The sequence below is a fragment of the Moschus berezovskii genome, chromosome 1 (assembly GCF_049115385.1).
Source record: "Moschus berezovskii isolate FMDL1 chromosome 1, NW_MosBer_1.0, whole genome shotgun sequence".
NCBI lineage: Eukaryota > Metazoa > Chordata > Mammalia > Artiodactyla > Moschidae > Moschus > Moschus berezovskii.
This window is the reverse complement of record NC_142460.1, coordinates 154,129,593-154,144,497: the sequence shown is the minus strand read 5'-3', so window position 1 is coordinate 154,144,497 and position 14,905 is coordinate 154,129,593. Positions and strand designations below refer to the sequence as shown.

General features: G+C 51.2%; 1 protein-coding gene across 2 annotated transcripts in view; it reads left to right on the top strand.

Moving 5' to 3' along the window:
• Positions 1-14,905, top strand: part of ESYT3 (extended synaptotagmin 3) — a 54,754-nt gene that overhangs the window by 22,353 nt on the left and 17,496 nt on the right. For both annotated transcript variants that reach the window (XM_055413021.2, XM_055413010.2), the window contains exons 3-9: positions 725-859; positions 5,117-5,193; positions 6,723-6,789; positions 7,394-7,483; positions 7,954-8,009; positions 9,278-9,398; positions 14,388-14,558. In XM_055413021.2, the coding sequence (XP_055268996.2) occupies positions 725-859; positions 5,117-5,193; positions 6,723-6,789; positions 7,394-7,483; positions 7,954-8,009; positions 9,278-9,398; positions 14,388-14,558 (717 nt within the window). The remainder of the gene's footprint in view (positions 1-724; positions 860-5,116; positions 5,194-6,722; positions 6,790-7,393; positions 7,484-7,953; positions 8,010-9,277; positions 9,399-14,387; positions 14,559-14,905) is intronic.

Here is a 14,905-nt window from a genome sequence, read left to right as displayed (position 1 = left end):
GGTAAGATGGAAGCAATGTTGTAACAAATTCAATAAAAGACAAAATGGTACACACACAAAAAAAAAAACTAAATAAAGGCCCGGGTCCCAGAAAAGAAGAGGGAGTAGGCTTGTCCCAAACAGAACACACGGGCTGCTGCTCCTCCACCCCATACCTCCAATGTCATCTGTATCCCTCTGTGATCACCATCTCCTGCCACCAGGTCCCCTCTCTCTGCCACCTTCTCTGCCCAGGTTCCATATTTGGTTCCCAGCACCATGAGTTGTCCTGCTGCAGAATTCAGCTATAGGCAGCCTTTTCTGATTCTTAGGAAACAAATCAAATCCATAGGAAACAATTTAAATTTATCTTCTGTGGTTTCTTTTTTCTTCTTTTTCTTAAACCTCTGGCACCTGCTCCTTCTTATTTACACCATGGTGTTGGTTTGGGTAGCATATGTTTTAGCACAGAACTAAAGGGCTTTGTCATATTAATTCAGTGAATGACTGTTTCATGGTGGGCTGCACAATGGCAGCAAATCTTGGGATCTCACTCTTAAGCATGAGAACCATGGCTGTAGTTATCCACTGTTGGATAAGCAGACAGATGGACAGGTAGGTTGATGGGATGGGGCGGGCAAACAGGCCGTTGGGTGCTGTGGTGTAAGGACTGCCCCTGGGCAGCTGTGGGTCTGGGATGGGGAGCACAGACCTGAGCATCTAGGGCATCTTCCTGTCCTCGCAGATCATCTCCCAGATCTGGCCCTACCTCAGCATGATCATGGAAAACAAGTTCCGGGAGAAACTGGAGCCCAAGATCCGGGAGAAGAGCGTGCATCTGAGGACCTTCGCCTTCACCAAACTCTACTTTGGACAGAAGGTTGGTGCTGTCTCAGGAGGGGCAGCAGGCTCTCCCCCGCCCCCAGGGGGGGTCAGGCCTGACTCACAGGGTACCCAGCCCCCACCTGCACTTCCTAGTCTCTGGGCCTCAGGATAAACCCCTCAGCCCTTGGACCCTGCACCACTGTCTCTGCGGGTTCTAGGGAAGCCTGGCTCAGAGACAGGAGAAGTGGGAGGAAATTCCATTCTTCTAAAGCACAATTTTTAAAACATGCCATGTGGTGGAAGCCAACCCACACAAAAATCTACCAGTCATGCTTGCTAACCTCAGCATCAGCTGGGGAGAATTCACCTTCATGGAGTGGGATGGTCAGTGCTTCACAGCAGTGACTAAGTCTCTAGTAACTGATTGATACTGGCGATCTGTGTTACAAATCCATGCTGGTTCTGTGATAGCACTCAGCGCCCCAGGATAGAAGTGTGTGTATTGAACACACCTAACGTCCTGTCCCGACTCTAGGCTGCATTTCCTGGTCCATCCTCCTGCCTCACTCTTCCTGCCCTATAGCTCCTCTATGATGTCTTATTTCGATCATCAGAAATGCATACCCCAGGCAGAGCCACCGTGAAGTCTGTCACCCTGACAACCAGAGGTGCTGGCCTCTGGTCTGCCCCAGAATAAGCAGGGGTCAGGAGGCAGGCTGGCCCGCTGAGAGCTGTCTTCCAGCCCCAGGGTGTATGCTCAGCTAGCTGCCCGAGTGGGGGCAGGTCAGGCTGGCCTGAGCCCGGGGTTCTGATTCAGGCTCCGCCTGGACTGGCGCGTCTCAGCATCTGTTGGTTATTTGTTCTTTCCCTGCTTCACTCATTTATGACTTACTGAGCCCAGCCATATGCTCTGTAGTCAGAGATGCTATGGCTGTGCCCCTGCCTTCAGAACTCTGTCCTTGTGGAGGCAGATGTATAAGCTGGTGGATGATAGATGCTGACCTGGCAGTGTATACGTGACGATGGAGGAACGTGTGGATTCAGGAGTGGAGTGGCATGGGGGCTCTGGGAGTCAGAGAGGACTTCCCAGAGGGGTACACAGAAGGTGAAGAGTTAAGAAGCCCACAGACTGCTGTGTTTATAGCAGAGCCTGCTTGGCCAGGCTGCCCATCGGGGGGTGGTGCCTGTGGGACTATGTGCTGCTGGAAAGCGGTCCGTTGCTGGCAGCAGAAGCAGGCCTAGTGATCTCAGCAAGGTAGCAGTGAGCAGTCCTGAAGTAAGATATTTCCCTGCCCAGGAACTGAACCTGGGTAGCCTGGATGAAAACCAAACCATCAAGGGACAGAGGCTTGTTGTTGTTCAGTCGCCAAGACGTGACTGACTCCGGGAGATACTGAAGGACACTCCTGGAGTTTGCTCAAACTCATGTCCATTGAGTCAGTGACGCTATCTAACAATCTCATCCTCTACTGCCGTGCCCTTCTCCTTTTGCCTTCAATCTTTCCCAGCATCAGGGTCTTTTCCAATGAGTCAGCTTTTCACATCAGGTGGCCAAAGTATTGGGAGTTTCAGCTTCAGAATCAGTCCTTCCAATGAATATTCAGGACTGATTTCTTTTAGGATTGACTGGCTTGATCTCCTTGCAGTCCAAGGGGACTCTCAAGAGTCTTCTCCAGCACCAGTTTGAGAGCATCATTTCTTCAGCACTCAACTTTCTTTATGGTCCAACACTCACATCCATACATGACAACTGAAAAAAACCAAAGCTTTGAGTAGACGGACCTTTGTTGGCAAAGTAATGTCTCTGCTTTTTAATATGCTGTCTAGGTTTGTCATACCTTTCCTTCCAAGGGGGAAGCATCTTTTAATGTCATGACTGCAGTCATCATCTGCAGTGATTTTGGAGCCCAAGAAAATAAAATCTGTCACTATTTCTACTTTTCCCCCTTCTATTTGCCATGAAGTGATGAGACCGGATGCCATGATCTTCAGTTTTTGAATCTTGAGTTTTAAACCAGCTTTTTCACTCTGCTCTTTCACGCTCATCAAGAGGCTCTTTAGTTCCTCTTCACTTTCTTCCATTAGAGTGGTATCATCTGCATATCTGAGGTTGCTGAAATTTCTGACATTGCTCCCTGGCTTTTTATCCCCACTGAAAGCAAAAGTGTTTCAAGGAGGCAAAAACTTTAAGACCAGATACAAAGTTTATTATCAGAGACATAGAGCTTATTATCATAACATGTGTGAGAGCACATGGAAATAGTTTAAGACAGAAGCAAGGCAGAAATACACACCCAGAGAGAAAGGGTGTGGGCTTCATCCGTAATGAGGAGGAGTGTAGGAAAGAGGTGGTTAAATCATTATATAGGGCAGTCCTTCCGGGACTTTGTTTACCTTTGGCCAATTATCTGGTTTCTTTCCCCACATCTGACCTGTTCTAGAACCCTCCCAAATGTGCATGCTCAACTTTTTGCTAAGAATGCGTTCTGCTGCAGAGGCTGGTGGGTGCCTGTCCACACGTTATGGGGTGGCTCCCCTCCCTTTTTGACCCCCAAGGAGCCTTCCTGCACATGTGCAGACAGACAGGGACATTTTCCTTGACCTCAGGAGCAGTTATCTTTTTACTTCAGAGTCAGCTCTTGCCACTAACTGTCCTTGGAGTGTCTAGGGGAAACAGAGCTTCAGTTTTACTCCTCTTGATGAACACCAGCTGTCCTGCCCTGGGGCCCCTCTGCCTCCTACCTCACTAGGAGTGGTTGGTCCTGAAGGGTGATTTTCACCCTCTAATGTGCACCTGCTGGAGGCCCTGCAGACTGACCAGATGCCCTGGCCCTGCAGGGGAAATACCTGGTCCTGGCATTCAAATTCTTCTGTGTCCTGGCTCCTCCCACCCCTCCTAACTCTCCCATCCCTCTCCCCTCCCCACCTCTCCACTGGGGGGCATCACAGAGGACTCTGCCTGTGACCTTCCTGCGCCTGGCCAGGCCCAGTGCACCCAGTCCACCCACTCCCTTCATGCCCAAGAGTGTTTCCTGCTTCCTTTGATTCCTGTGTCCATGTCCAGCCCTGCTCACTGCTGTTATGGCCTTGGACCAGTGATTTAACCTCTCTGAGTTCCAGTTTCCTCATCTGTAAGAGGAAAGGTCCCATTTTTGAGGGCAGTTGTGAAGCGTGATTAACAGGCCTGGAATCAGGGCCACTGTGCGTGGCCAGGTGAGGAGTGCTCCACGTAGGGCACCTGAGCAGCCTGGCGCCCCACACCTCACTATGAGCCCCGGGCTGGGACCGCCCTGCCTGACACAGAGCAGACTGTAAGCAGTGGCCACCCCTCCTCTCTGTGGCGGAGCCTTCAACTGGGCAGCTGCTCCAGGGGCAGTCTCCACAGATGGGGCTCTTAGGGCTGGTTGGGCTGTCACAGGTGCCTGCAGGCCAGCCCCCAGCCCGGGAGCAGACTCCAGGCTGGGGCAAGTCAGTGACAGGCCCTTCCTCCCCGCCAGGCTTCTGCTGGCTTTTCCGGGTCTTTAACATCTAGCCAATTTGGGGGGCTTCCCTGGTGGCTCAGAGGTTAAAGCGTCTGCCTCCAATGCAGGAGACTTGGGTTCGATCCCTGGGTTGGGAAGATCCCCTGGAGAAAGAACTGGCAACCCACTCCAGTGTTCTTGTCTGGAGAATCCCATGGACAGAGGAGCCTGGTAGGCTACAGTCCACGGGGTCACAGAGTTGGACACAACTGAGCGACTTCACTTTCACTTCACTTAAAGAAAAGGAATGTTAAACTTAAAATGTAAAACCAAGACAAAAATAAATGTTAAATATGAGAATGTATAAGAAAATAAATTATAACAGGTTATACTTTCTAAAAAGCTGACATATCACACATACCACAAACTGAAAAAAAAGTACATAATAATTTTAATGAACTGTTCATAATATCCCTGAAATACTTTTTTCCTGCATTGTTGGCTCTGTATTCTTTGATGTCACCTTTTCATGTGACAACACGTTTGTAAGTATCATTTTGCCTGGAGAAAGTAGAAGGATAATAGTGTGGTTGATTGAACTATTTCTCCATTATAAAAATTTTGCTTGTTTGGAGAGGGAGGTATTAGGATGCCACAGATGGGCAGGGTCTACAGGGTGGGTTTCTGTTTGTGCTCAACCCTGGAGTGCAGTGGTCACGTGGGTTGTTGTGGTTGAAACCCATGGGCAGGGCTGGCAACCCCTTGTTGCCCCCCTACCCCATGCAAGACCCCTGCTGACCAGGTCACTCCCTGCCACCACCACCACCCCCCGACCCCGGCATCTCTTCCAGTGCCCCAGGGTCAATGGCATCAAGACACACACAGACCAGCGCAACCGCAGACAGGTGGTCCTGGACTTGCAGATCTGGTGAGCCCTTGTGCCCCCGGGGGCCTGGTGGGGGATGGGGGAGCACTGTGGGAACAGCCAGGTTGAAGATGGAGTCGCAGATAAACACTCATTTGGAGTGTGAAAGCCCCTCATGGCACATATGCCCCTTCTTCCAGCCGGGCTGGAGCGTGGAGTCCTTGCTGGGATGGGGAGGATGGTCCCAGGGGAGCCACTAGGCCTGGCTCCTCCCACAGACCAGGCACCAGGCCTGGTTTGGGTACCAAGGCCCAGGCAGCAGAGCATTCTTGGAGGCCAGAGCCCGGTCACCTGGAGGGTCAGATCAGCTGTCTCACAGAGGGTGTAGCAAGAGAGAGCAAGTGTGACAGGAAAATGTGGGGACTTGTGAATGGCTCAGGGAGCTCAGAGCACAGGCTGTGAGAGGCCAGGGGGAGAACTGAGCCCTGTGACACCTCAGAAAAACCAAAGCATGCAAAGACATGTGAGTGACTTGTTTAGTGGATCAGGCAAGGACATCTCTTTTGAATGAAGCTGATAATAGGCTTGAGTCAGAGAGAATGGAGGTTCAACCCAGGAAGTCTTCCTGGAGGTGGTGGGATTTGAACTGTGCTTAAAGGACCAAGGATCAACTCCCGAGGTTCCACAGTGTTGCCCGTTCCTTTCCAGTGCCAGATATATCCTGTCCTTAGCCCAGAGACTGGTGCTGAGAACACACTGGGAAGACAGGAAGCAACTCTGGCAATATCCATCCCCATGTGCGGGCTGGTCTCAAGTGTGTTAAGATACTGTTGGCAGTTGGGTCTTTATGGCCCCAAGACTGCCACAGGATGCTTGTGTGAATAGTTGGGGCACTGGTCAAAGTCATCTAGCCCACCCACCCAGCTCTCCAGTCAGCTCAGGGAGCCCCTGGGATCCCCAGGCTCACCCCACTCTTCCAGGGGACACTCAGCATTTCTGTGATGTCTGGCTCCTCAGCCTGCACCCTGCAGATACTGGATAGCTGCCCTCTTCCTCTGCTTCTCCTTCAGTCCTTGACTACCTTCAAGGGCACCCATTCTGGGTTCCCTGTGACCATCGCTTGGCAGGAGTGCCAGCTAGACTCAGTCTTCTGAGATCTTACTACTTGCCCACCCCGTTACCCCCAGCAACAACCCGCATGAATGGCTGGAGGGAGGCAGCAGGGCTACTCTGCTGTCTTCAGGCAAAGACCTGGGAAGAGATGGGGTGGAAGCACAGTAGGGTGGGCACCCCAGACCTCCTCTTTGGCATCCATGGAGTGTCATGGGATGAGGTGGTATGCAGAATTGCTGCCCTTGAAGGCAGAGGTGGGGATGCGCATGAGACCCTGGGTGTGGCGTCCCTGGGCACTGTCTCTGGGAGTCTGGGCAATGTCTGCACAGAGCTGAGAAAGGCCGAGGCTGTCAGGAAGTCCACATCCAGGTGATGCAGGGCTCAGGCTTGTGCTGGGCTGCTCTGGGCAGGTTTCTTGACCTCTGTGAGTCGTGGACCTACCCTTCCCCTCCTCTTTCCTCCTCCCTCCCCACTTTCAGCTATATCGGGGACTGTGAGATCAGTGTGGAGCTGCAGAAGATACAGGCTGGTGTGAACGGGATCCAGGTGGGTGGAGGCTGGTGTGACTACCTCCAGGGTTGGGGTCAGGGCATGGGGAGTGGGGTGACACTGGAGAATGCTGCAGAGGGGGTGATGACACCAGGCACAGAGGCTGGTACCAGTCAAGGGACTCCAGGCCCAAGATCACAGACCAGGAATTGGTGGCTGGGCTTTATTGCCCCGCTGCTTATGACTGCCCCATCCTGCCGCTGTTGGTGGAATCCCCCTGCCAGAGAGGCTTCAATGACCCCAGGAAATGAGAGGCTCTTTATGGATGCTGAGCGGGTACTGAGAAACCCAGGTAGATGGAGGAGGCAGAGCTTACAGCAGGAGTGGAGGAGCTGAGCTGGAGAGCATGCCTGGGCCCCAGCTGTGGGCAAGGCTGAAGCCCCACAGACAGCACAGCAGTGGAGGGCAGCCGGGACCCTTGGTGGCCAGCAAAGGGGTGGCCGCTGCATGCAGGCTTCTTTTCCCTGAGTGCGGTCCCTGCAGTGGTGGCAGGTGGCCCTGACATTTGGGGGTGGCCTGGGCACGAATGAGCCAGCAGCGGCCTCGCTCAGCGCAACAGGTGTGAGGAGAAGGGTGGCTGAGGTCCCTCTTTGCCGTCCAGCTGCAGGGCACACTGCGGATCATCCTGGAGCCCCTACTGGTGGACAAGCCCTTTGTGGGAGCCGTGACTATGTTCTTCCTTCAAAAGCCGGTGAGTCCCCAGGACAAGGCAGGCCTGCCGCTCCCTGTGAACCGGCGCTCACCCCCAGGCACTGGGTTTGAGCCCAAGAACAGATGTGCTGAAGCCCACCTAGCCCCATCATCTCACATGCTCCCTGGGAGGCCTGAGAAGCTCCACCCTGCTGCCCCCAAGACCAGGAAGAAGGCCGGTTAGATGAGAAGTGACCAGCCGAGGTCACACAGCTGCCTAGGGTGGAGCAGAGGCTCTCTGATGCCAGGCTGGCCTGGCCGTGTGCTTGGGCCTCTCCTGTGGTCCCGGCAGGAAGCAGCCCACCTGACAGCCCTGGTCCTGAGCAGGATGGGACGTGCCTCACACACCCAGCACCCTGCAGAGGGCAGCCCCAGCCCCACAGGCTGAATTCCCCATGGGGGTGGGCGTGAGGATGCTCAGCCTGGGCTCCTGGCTCCTTCCAGCCTAACTGCCCCCTTCTGCCCCTGCAGCACCTACAGATCAATTGGACAGGCCTGACCAACCTGCTGGATGCACCAGGAATCAAGTAAGGGCCTGTGTGGACTGCTAGGCAGAGCCAAGGTGGGCCCTGCCCCCGGGCTGTGTGGTCAGTGACAGGAGCTGCCCCACGACTGAACCCTCCCTGCTCTCTACACCAGGAGAGGCGTGGGCCCTGTCCCAGAGGAGGCCGCATGGGCTGGTGAGGGGCGAGTGCAGGCTCTGGATGCAGGCCAGGCTCCTGGCCCCCCATTAGTCACTTTGGACAAGTTCCTTCACCTCTCTGCGCTCTTTCTCAGTAAATGGGAGCCTAGTTCCTCTATCTTGAGTTCCCTGGGAGAACACTCAGGTGTGTGTGGTACTGGCATAGTGGGTGTGGACACACACAAGTGTCCTTCTTGTTCTTATTAACTCTTCCCTGACCCGTGTGTGTGAGATGCCCACATGGCTCCTGCCCATGGTGACCGCATCACAGACACCAGTGTGGGAGGGGGCGGGCAGCTGTCATAGCAGAAGCCAGCAAGGAGAAGCTGATCTGAGCAACCTACCTTCCTGGGGCCCGAGAGGAGCAGAGAAGGGCTCCAGCCCTGGGTGGACACACTTCCCGTGAGGGAGGGACAGTGAACTAGCCAGGGTGCCCCCTAGCTGGCTCGCCTGCTGGTAGGACCTCTTGCTCACTCACTGGGGCCATTCCCACTGATTTCTGCCCCCTAGGCACAGAGAATCCAGTCAGGCATTCTTTTGTTCAGAAGATACTTCTTGAGCACCTATGGTGTGCCAGCCCTGTTGTAGGCACTGCCCTGACTCCTTGTACTGGCAAGATGGAATCAGGCAATAAAGAGAATTTCAAGGTGATGTCAGGGAGTAAAAGAGCTACAGTTGTGAACATATTCCTGGCATTTCCAGGACATGGGGTACTGTTCTCAGCACTTCACAAGTATTTACTCATCCTTATAACAGGAAGTAGAGATGAGGAAACTGAGGTTGAGATCAGTGACTTTCCAAGGTGACACAGCTTGTGGTTGGTGGAGCCTAGATTCTAACCCAGCATCCAGGTCCTTGCTTTTGGTTACCACGATGTAATGCATTAGAGAGGAACAGAGCAGGATCGGGGTGGGGGGCTGTCAAAATGTACACCCTACATCCTCCCCTGATCCCCCATCCAGACAGGTTGGGGTCAGGGCTCCTCTCTGCTGGGATGGATCCACCTGTCGCCAAGCTCCTCTCCTCATTCCAGGTCTAGGGAAGAGCGGTGGGACAGGCGGCCTGGGGGAGGTGCTGCCACCCTCCATAGCTGGTTGTGCCCACTCTCCCCAGTGAGATGACAGACAGCCTGCTGGAGGACCTCATTGCCGCCCACCTGGTGCTGCCCAACCGTGTGACTGTGCCCGTGAAGAAAGGGCTGGACGTAACCAACCTGCGCTTCCCTCTGCCCTGTGTGAGTACCCACACTGGCTGCAGAGAGCCAGGCCCAGAGCTGAAGGACAGATGGGCCAGGCAGAGGGGTATATCCTCAGATGGTGACGCTTATTTCTGCCCTGTGAGGGCCTGGCATCCCATTTTACGGGGCAAGAATGACTTGCCCAAAGCTAGCTGTCTTGCAAGGGAAAAGCCCAGGGAGCATTTTTTCCTGGACCTTGGTCCCCCGCAGGGCTTGTGCTGGGGTCTGTGGGCAGCCTCATTCACCCCCAGAAAACTCGAGAGCCTGCCACCTTCCCTTCAAGGACAGGAGCCTCCCACTCCATCCTTTGGTGATGTGAAGGACCCTCGCATCCGCTGGGAAGGAGCCAGGACATGGGGCTTCCTTGGGTGCCCACCCCCTTTGCCCCTGCCCATCCTGGGCCCAGCTCAGGAGGCGGGGAGGTGTCTGTCTCTACCATCAGTGCCAGGTGGGAGGCATCAGCCCCCTCAGGTTACGCAGAGGGACGCGTGGTCCTTACCCCACCCCGCAGCCTCAACCTAACAGCACAGCACCGTCACCTACATCAAAATGACTGTAAACATTCTGTCCTTAGGGCACATCCCGCTGGACACGTACATCAAGTTACTACAATCTAAACTCACTTGGTTCCTCTCTGTGTTGTTGACAACTGTCCGTGAATGTTTCCATTGATTTGTTTCCTTCCATTCCCTATTTCTAGAGATTTTTTAACTCCCTTTTAGGATCATGTGAAATATCTGCACTCTTCTAAAGTCCAGTATGAAAAACTATTTTAAGGAGCTTGGCTTCTACCACCTAGTTCTTGCCTCCCCTATAAGTAAAGGTTTATCCTTCTATTACTTTCCATTATTTGTTTTCTAATATGAGCATATACATGTGTATGATTGTGTGTGCATATCTGACTGCAAGCATAGTCTCCCTTTCTAGGATGGGTGGCAGCAGGTGACAGCTCTCTTCACCTTGCTGTTATCACACTCGTGTCGTGAGGGTCAGCCCATGACACTGTGGCACACCGTACTCCACCATGTGCATGCACTGTATCTACTCAACCAGTCTCTACTGACGGATGGCTGAATTGTGTCTGGCCTTCTGTGATTTCGAACAGTGCTGTCATGAGGAGCCTTGTACATGTCTTTTCATATTTTTGCCAGTAGGTCCTTAGGATAGATTTCTGGAAATGGGATTGCTGAGTTAAAGAGCAAATGCATATGTTCAGTTCAGTTCAGTCGCTCAGTCATGTCCAACTCTTTGCGACCCCATGAACTGCAGCACGCCAGGCCTCCCTGTCCATCACCAAACCCATATCCATTGTGTTGGTGATGCCATCCAACCATCTCATCCTCTGTTGTCCCCTTTTCCTCCTGCCCTCAATCTTTCCCAGCATCAGGGTCTTTTCAAATGAGTCAACTCTCTGCATCAGGTGGTCAAAGTATTGGAGTTTCAGCTTCAAAATTAGTCCCTCCAACAAAAACCCAGGACTGATCTCCTTTAGGATGGAATGGTTGGATCTCCTTGCAGTCCAAGGGACTCTCAAGAGTCTTCTCCAGCACCACAGTTCAAAAGCATCAATTCTTCAGCAATCAGCTTTCTTTATAGTCCAACTCTCACATCCATACACGACTACTGGAAAAACCATAGCCTTGACTAGACGGACCGTTTTTGGCAAAGTAATGTCTCTGCTTTTTAATATGCTGTCTAGGTTGGTCATAACTTTCCTTCCAAGGAGTAAGCGTCTTTTAATTTCATGGCTGCAATCACCATCTGCAGTGATTTTGGAGCCCAGAAAAATAAAGTCTGACACTGTTTCCCCATCTATTTCCCATAAAGTGATGGGACCAGATGCCATGATCTTCGTTTTCTGAATGTTGAGCTTCAAAGCCAAACTTTTCACTCTCCTCTTTCACTTTCATCAAGAGGCCTTTGAGTTCCTCTTCACTTTCTGCCATAAGGGTGGTGTCATCTGCATATCTGAGGTTATTGATATTTCTCCCAGCAGTCTTGATTCCAGCTTGTGCTTCCTCCAGCCTAGTGTTTCTCATGATGTACTCTGCATATAAGTTAAATAAGCAGGGTGACAATATACAGCCTTGACGTACTCCTTTTCCTATTTGGAACCAGTCTGTTGTTCATGTCCAGTTCTAACTGTTGCTTCCTGACCTCCATACAGGTTTCTAAAGAGGTAGGTCAGGTGGTCTGGTATTCCCATCTCTTGAAGAATTTTCCACAGTTTGTTGTGATCCACACAGTCAAAGGTTTTGGGATAGTCAATAAAGCAGAAATAGATATTTTTTGGAACTCTCTTGCTTTTTTGATGATCTGGCGGATGTTGGCAATTTGATCTCTGATGCCTCTGCCTTTTCTAAAACCAGCTTGAACATCTGGAAGTTCACGGTTCACATATTTCTGAAGCCTGGCTTGGAGACTTTTGAGCATGACTTTACTAGCGTGTGAGATTAGTGCAATTGTGTGGTAGTTTGAGCATCCTTTGGCATTGCCTTTGGGATTGGAATGAAAATTGACCTTTTCCAGTCCTCTGGCCACTGCTGAGTTTTCCAAATTTGCTGACATATTGAGTGCAGCACTTTCACAGCATCATCTTTTAGGATTTAAACTAGCTCAACTGGAATTCCATCACCTCCACTAGCTTTGTTCGTAGTGATCCTTCCTAAGGCCCACCTGACCTCACATTCCAGGATGTCCGGCTCTAGGTGAGTGTGAGTGATCACACTTTTGTGATTATCTGGGTCGTGAAGATATTTTTGTACAGTTCTTCTGTGTATTCTTGCCACCTCTTTTTAATATCTTCTGCTTCTGTTAGGTCCATACCATTTCTATCCTTTATTGAGCCCATCTTTGCATGAAATGTTCCCTTGGTATCTCTGATTTTCTTGAAGAGATCTCTTGTCTTTCCCCTTCTATTGCTTTCCTCTCTTTGCATTGATCACTGAGGAAGGCTTTCTTATCTCTCCTTGCTATTCTTTGGAACTCTGTATTCAAACTCTGTATTCAAATATCTTTCCTTTTCTCCTTTGTCTTTTGCCTCTCTTCTTTTCACAGCTATTTGTAAGGCCTCCTCAGGCAGCCATTTTGCTTTTTTGCATTTCTTTTTCTTGGGGATGGTCTTGTTCCCTGCCTCCTGTACAATGTCACGAACCTCCATCTATAGTTCATCAGGCACTCTGTCTATCAGATCTAGTCCCTTAAATCTATTTCTCACTTCCACTGTATAGTCATAAGGGATTTGATTTAGGTTTTCCCCACTTTCTTCAATTTAAGTCTGAATTTGGCAATAAGGAGTACATGATCTGAGCCACAGTCAGCTCCTGGTCTTGTTTTTGCTAACTGTATAGAGCTTCTCCATCTTTGGCTGCAAAGGATATAATCAATCTGATTTCAGTGTTGACCATCTGGTGATGTCCAGGTATAAAGTCTTCTCTTGTTTTGTTGGAAGAGGGTGTTTGCTATGACCAGTGCATTCTCTTGGCATAACTCGATTAGCCTTTGCCCTGCTTCTTTCTGTACTCCAAGGCCAAATTTGCCTGTTAGTCCAGGTGTTTCTTGACTTCCTACTTTTTCATTCCAGTCCCCTATAATGAAAAGGACACCTTTTTTGGGTGTTGTTAGTTCTAGGTCTTGTAGGTTTTCATAGAACCGTTCAACTTTGGCTTCTTCAGCATTACTGGTTGGGGCATAGGCTTGGATTACCATGATATTGAAAGGCTTGCCTTGGAAACAAAGAGATCATTCTGTCGTTTTTGAGATTGCATCCAAGTACTGCATTTCGGACTCTTTTGACTATGATGGCTACTCCATTTCTTCTAAGGTATTCCTGCTCACAGTAGTAGATATAATGGTCATCGAGTTAAATTCACCCATTCCAGTCCATCTTAGTTCGCTGATTCCTTGAATGTCGACATTCACTCCTGCCATCTCCTGTTTGACCACTTCCAATCTGCCTTGATATATGGACCTCACATTCCAGTTTCCTATGCAATATTGCTCTTTACAGCATCAAACCTTGCTTCTATCACCAGTCCCATCCACAAACGGTGGTTGTTTTTGCTTTGGCTTCATCCCTTCATTCTTTCTGAAGTTATTTCTCCACTGATCTCTAGTAGCATATTGGGCACCTACTGACCTGGGGAATTCATCTTTCAGTGTCCTATCTTTTTGCCTTTTCATACTGTTCATGGGGTTCTTGAGGCAAGAACACTGAAGTGGTTTGCCATTCCTTTCTCCAGTGGACCACATTCTGTCAGACCTCTCCACCATGACCCACCCGTCTTGGGTGGCCCCACACAGCATGGCTTGGTTTCATTGAGTTAGACAAGGCTGTGGTCTGTGTGATCAGATTGGCTAATTGTCTGTGATTGTGGTTTCAGTCTGTCTGCCCTCTGATGCCTTCTCTCAGCGCCTACCATCTTATTTACTGATATTTTTTAAAAAATAGTGCTAGGAAGGAGGCCTCCTGGTCCCCTTCAGTGTTTCTCCTAATTCTTGTGCTCTATTCTGGCTTAAGATGTAGCCCAGAATGTTGGGAGTGAGGTGACTCAGTGCTGCGACCTTGATGAGATCAGGGACCTACTGTGAGCACCATGCAGTGCCCACAGGGGTGTGTACATCTGGGTATTGGGAAGAAATGACACTGGATCTGTCTTCATGTGGGTTAAAGACAGGGATGAAACACGGGAGGAAACTGGCTCAGGCAGCATGGCGGTTGGCACAGGGGGAGGAAATGGCTGCAGTTGAACAGGCCATTCACGGGGCAGGCTGGAGGCAGGGAGGGCAGGAATGTGTGTGGGCATCTTGATGCAGTGGACTGAGCCCTGGGTCCTGCCCGCACTTGCTCTGTGGCCCTGTGGCTTCTGTCTCCAGATGTAGAGAGGGTGAGATGGGGCTGCGGTGATAGCTGATGGCTTTGGCTCTGAAGTTGGGAACTTTGAGGTTCCTCGAAACAGTTGTGAGCCTGATTGGGGTATTTTGCAGGGAGTGATCAGAGTCCACTTGCTGGAGGCTGAAAAGCTGGCCCAGAAGGACAGCTTCCTGGGAATCCGAGGCAAGTCAGACCCCTATGCCAGGGTGAGCATCGGCCTGCAGCACTTCCGGAGCAGAACCATCTATAAGAACCTGTACCCCACCTGGAATGAGGTGTTTGAGGTGAGGGGCTCCTTAGCGGCTCCCTGCTGCTGTCCAGAGCTCCACTCTGGGCAGTGCTGGCCCAAATAAGATGGTGTTCTCCCTTCATGGTCTTCACATACCCATGGGGCAGCACTGTGCCAGAGGCATGGCATTGGGGACAGGCAGAGCTACTTCCCAGATCCACTAGGCTTCTGGAGCTGGCCTCTCCTGGTGGAGGACTAGTTTATTGACTGATTCCTCCCTCTTTTCCTGACCAGAGGCAGCTTCATTGGAAGTTTCTAATTCAAAGAACCTCAGGGGCAGTCCTGCCCCAACCCTCTCAGCCTCCCCTGCCCCAGAACCAGATGCCAGTAGCCTGAAATTCT